The sequence below is a fragment of the Pinus tabuliformis genome, chromosome 6 (assembly GCF_031772625.1).
Source record: "Pinus tabuliformis cultivar Carrire ecotype Pingquan chromosome 6, CPIR1, whole genome shotgun sequence".
NCBI lineage: Eukaryota > Viridiplantae > Streptophyta > Pinopsida > Pinales > Pinaceae > Pinus > Pinus tabuliformis.
The window spans coordinates 682225896-682230668 of record NC_142292.1 but is presented as its reverse complement, the minus strand read 5'-3'; the positions used below and the strand labels follow the sequence as shown (position 1 = coordinate 682230668).

General features: G+C 38.6%; 1 protein-coding gene across 1 annotated transcript; it reads right to left on the bottom strand.

Annotated features, from left to right (window-relative positions):
* Positions 1 to 1924: 1924 nt before the first annotated feature.
* LOC149260490 (uncharacterized) lies at positions 1925 to 2539 on the bottom strand. Its single transcript, XM_089459559.1, has one exon. It carries the CDS (start codon positions 2537 to 2539, stop codon positions 1925 to 1927), a length of 615 nt encoding a protein of 204 aa, XP_089315685.1.
* Positions 2540 to 4773: the final 2234 nt, after the last annotated feature.

The window sequence follows — 4773 nt, the reverse complement described above, 5'->3', positions numbered from 1 at the left end:
CCACCTTCCTTCGCTGCATACTAATCTCTCTTTCCCCCTTAGCCACCCTCATTAACCCTTTCCTACCTATCCTGCATCCCATCCCATTTCCACCACCATTTCCTCCTTCCTCCTCCTCCAATCCCCTGTCACCTCGTCGCCTCGGAATTCCCTCAGGCATGCATGCTGCCACCACATCCCTTTGAATTATTATTAGGGTAGTTGGTGGCTGGCTTGGCCAACCTCTCCCTTGAGCTATCCTTCTGATCGTACTCCCCACTTCCCTCACCCTGATCGGGGGCTACCTGGATCTGCTAACTTGAGGTCATGTCCTCATGGTAATATTGGGTAATGGTTGTTTTGAGGGGCTCCAATATAGGCTCCTCAAAATGTGTCGGCCGTATACTATCAAGCTTGCCACCTTGTTCATTACTTCCCCTGTTTGCTAGGAAATCAGCTGCTTTGTTACCGTCCCTTCTGACATATTTTATGATCTTATAATCAATTCTATTTATGAGGGTTTCGAGATCCTAGATTAGGCTATCCATCCTCCAGCTTTTCGCCACTTTTTCCCAAGTCTTACCATTATTGAGTTTCCTAATCATATCTCTCACCAGTTTGGAATCACCCTCTATTTCCATGTTGTTGTATCCATTACTTATCGCTATTCTTAATCCTTGATAGACTGCCATTAGTTCTAATTCATTATTGCTCATGATACCTCCATGGTCTGCATACACCCATCTTGTCTACCCTTGGCCATCCCGGAAAATGCCTCCGATCCCTGCTGGCCCCAGGTTTCCTTTGGAGGCCCCATCAAAATTTAGTTTGATGAAACCTTCAGAGGGGCGAGAGAAATGGATAGGGCTCTGGCTGTTTGTTTCAGGTGCTTTCCACCTCCGGGGAGAGACCATTCCCTGTTCTAAATTAAGTTTGTTCAGGATCTTTTCTTCCTCAAGTGTCGTTTTCCAATCCTTATGGTTCCAAGTTTCCAATAAAATTGTCTCTCTCATATGACTTTGGGTTCTTTTTCACACCTGCTCTGGAGTCATCTCTTTGTTTTGAAATATTCTCCTGTTTCTTTCTTTCCAGATCATCTACATATTCATTCTAACCATCAGGCTCGTGAACTAACCTCATCCCCATTGTTTGATAGTTTCTTTGATGTTATGAGGATCTCTGTTTATCCCCCCAAAGAGTCTTCTGATTTCTTCCCATTGTTGCTGGGCCAGTGGACAAGAATTCAGAAGATGTTCCTGTGTTTCTTGGTCTTGCTTGCATAGGTAGCATCTGGGTGGGCCTTGGAATCCACGCTTTTGAAGCTGATCCCATGTCAGAATGTGTCCTTTACATACAAGCCATAGAAAATGAGTCACTTTTGGCCACCAGTGCCTTTGCCATATTTGTTTCCATAGGGGTGCTAGATCATCTTGTTCCTGTTGTGTGGCAAGTTGGTAGGCTTCTTTGATCGTGAAGGTTCCCTTCGTTGTATGACCCCCATCTCAGTATATCTGGACATGTTCTGATAGCCATTCTCCTTGACTTCATTTCTCGTATATACAACTCTTTTTGTTCTATGTCAATATGTCTATCCCACGCTTCCGGATTCTTCTAAGTTCTCCAAGACTCCTCGTGGTTTTCTTCATTCCAAAACTCGCTTACATAATTCAGTCCTTCCTCTTTCGCCCTCTGGCATGTATTTCTGAGACCATGTACCTCATTCATCTTCTCCCTTTGTTGCCAAGCTTCTTCCTAGAATTTGGCTGAATTTCCGTTCCGAATTTCCCAGAAGACATGCTTGGATATAATGTCTCTATTTTGACTGGCCAGGTTCCATATTGCAGAGCCTCTTGGTGTTTCCTCGAGTCTTAATATTTCTTCTGTTGTTATGGGCATGTTGTATTTTTGCGTCCAGATTCTTTTCCATAGGCCTCCTCCTCCCCCATCATCCATCTCCACCAGAGCTTCGCCCCCATACTTGGTTCAGAGTGTATGGATCTCTCAATCCCAATTCCTCTTCTTCTTTACTCTTTGTCAGTCCCTTCCAGGAAATTAGAGCCCATTTCTTTTGTTGCTTCGGTCCTCCCCAGAGGAATTTTTTGAAAATCTCCACCATTTTGGCGCATGCCCCTTTAAGGGTTGTCGTTGCTGAAAGTGGGTAGATTGGCATTGCTTGTAAGACCGCTTTGAGCAGCACTGCTCTTCCTGCTATATTCAGGGTTCGAAAGGAACAGTTCGCCAATCGATTCTTGAGTTTCTCAATGGTTTGTTGCCAATTCACCATCTTTAGAGGATTCATGGCTAACGTTGTACCTAGATATTTTGTGGGTAAGTCACTCGAACGAAAGCCCAATATTCTTGTCAGATAAGTTTTAACATTATCGATAATGTTGAAGAAGAATGTGCAGGATTTATCCTTGTTGATTTGAGTACCTAAAGCTTCCACGAAGAGGTCTTGGATCCCTTTTATTCTTTTGACTTCTCTTAGACAAACTGCACAGAACAACATCATATCATCAACGAATTGCTGGTGTGTAATCGGCAAGTCGTTTCCCCACATCCGTAGCCCTTTGATTTTCCTCTCCCATAATTCTTTTTTGATATACCTTCCCAGTCCTTTTGCCGCAATAATGAATAGAAATGGGGAAAGAGGGTCCCCCTGCCTCAATCCTCTTGAGGCATTGAATGTTGAAGTTGGCATTCCGTTAAGAAGAATGGAGAAATTTGGTGTGGAGATCATATCAGAGATCCACTCTATCCATCTATTGCAAAATCCAAAGGCCGCTAATACCGATTTAAGGTATGTCCAGTTCAGTCGGTCATAGGCTTTTGAGAGATCCAATTTAATCATCACTCCAGTTTCTTTCTTAGATTTCAACAAAGAATGCACAACTTCTTTTGATGCTACCAAGCCATCCAGAATTTTTCGACCTTCCACAAACCCGGTTGAGAACTTGTTAATAGAATATAAGAGGGTTGTAATATATATTACATTGAATGTGCCCCAAAACATAGGATATCTGTGAAATTCTCCCAAGTCCTTAAATCACTAATATAAGTAGGAAAGGAGATAGTGTATCACCTTGCCTCAACAAATTGTTGATGTGAGATAGGAAGTACTTTACGATATAAATGTAAACCATGAATGTGCCCAAAAAACATAGGATATCTGTAAAATCCTCCCAAGTCCTTCAATCACTAATATAAGTAGGAAAGGGGATAGTGTATCACCTTGCCTCAAACCTCTAAAGGAGGTAAAAGTGGCCAAAGTGAACCATTGATCAAAATAGAGAAAAACGGTAGATATGAGAGACAACACCCAAGATATCCATCGTACAAAGAATCCATATGCTGAAAGAACGTGAAGCAAGTCCAACTGATGCGATCATAAGATTTAGACAAACAAAGTTTAATAATCATACCTGGGTTCTTCATTACCCTAAGGGAATGAATAATTCCTTGCGCTGCAATGATACCATCCGCAATTTGTCGACCCTCCACAAAAGCAGTATGAGTGGGCGATATTAGAAATGGGAGAATTGCTTTCAATCGATTGACAATCACTAGTGAGAAAATTTTGTATATCACATTACAAAGCGCAACTGGTTGAAAGCCATTAGGCTCCAAATGTCCATCATTGGGAATGAGAGTAAAAAAAGTAGCATTGAGTGTTAGTTGCAAATATTTTCTTTGTCTTGATTCTTCTACTATTTTGTGAATATCCTTACCCAAGAAACCACAACATGCTTGAAATAAATCTAAGGGGAAGCCATTAGGTCATAGTGCCTTATTTTTGGGCATATGCGTGACCGCCATCTCTATTTCCTAGAAAGAAATTAGCCTCATCAAGGTGATTTTCTGGTCTTTACTGACTAGTCTTGGGATATGCTAAAGAATGATATTAATATATTTTTTCATATGGGAGGAGATCTTAGTTAGAAGATCCCTATAATGAGCTATTGATTCCTTCTCAATCTCATGATGTTGTATCTTCCTTTCACCATCATTTGAAATAATAAAGAAGATTCTATTGATTGGTGGCAATGTATCATGGATTTATGAAAAAAAAATGAATTCCGTTCTTTTTCCTTAAGCCCATCAAGATAGTAGTTTTTTTGATGCATTTTTATTGTGGGATGTGATAGTGGAATTTGATTTCATGGTTTAGGAGAACAATCTTTTATATTGTTATGTGATTTCATGGTTTATGTGAACAATTTTTTTTTTAATGTTTTTTAAATATGTAATTTTTTGTTTTATAATGATGCATTTTAAATATGTAATATGTATTTTCTAATATTACATTTGATTGAATCTTGAACCATAATTGATTTAGACATTAATTTGAAATCCACTTTTCTTTAACAATTTTTTAAAATTTTCTAATTAATGTTATCTATTTCTCAATCATAACAATTTGATGCTTATTTTACTAAACTTCAATATCACACCTAATACTTATTTTACCGAACTTTTTCTCTAATCAATATATAATTTTTTCTTAATTATAATAATTTGATGCTTATTTTATCAAGCTCCAATGTCACATTTAGTACTTTACCAAACTCTTCTCTTTGTATAAGTGACATTAACATTTTATCTTCAATGTACAATGTGAAAAATGAAAGAATTAGAGAATTTTATTTTTAGTTGGCTTCAAATACTTTTATATTGTAGAATTTGATGTATTTTTCTATTTTGATTATTAGAAAATGGATTAAAACTCGAGTCTCATGCTCTCTAATATATGTCATACAACTTAATTTTGATGGACTCTTTTTTTTTGTAAGCTTT

Bases quoted from the DNA above. Each gene is read 5' to 3' on its own strand.
- LOC149260490 (XM_089459559.1), bottom strand. From the start codon at position 2,539: ATGTGGGGAAACGACTTGCCGATTACACACCAGCAATTCGTTGATGAT.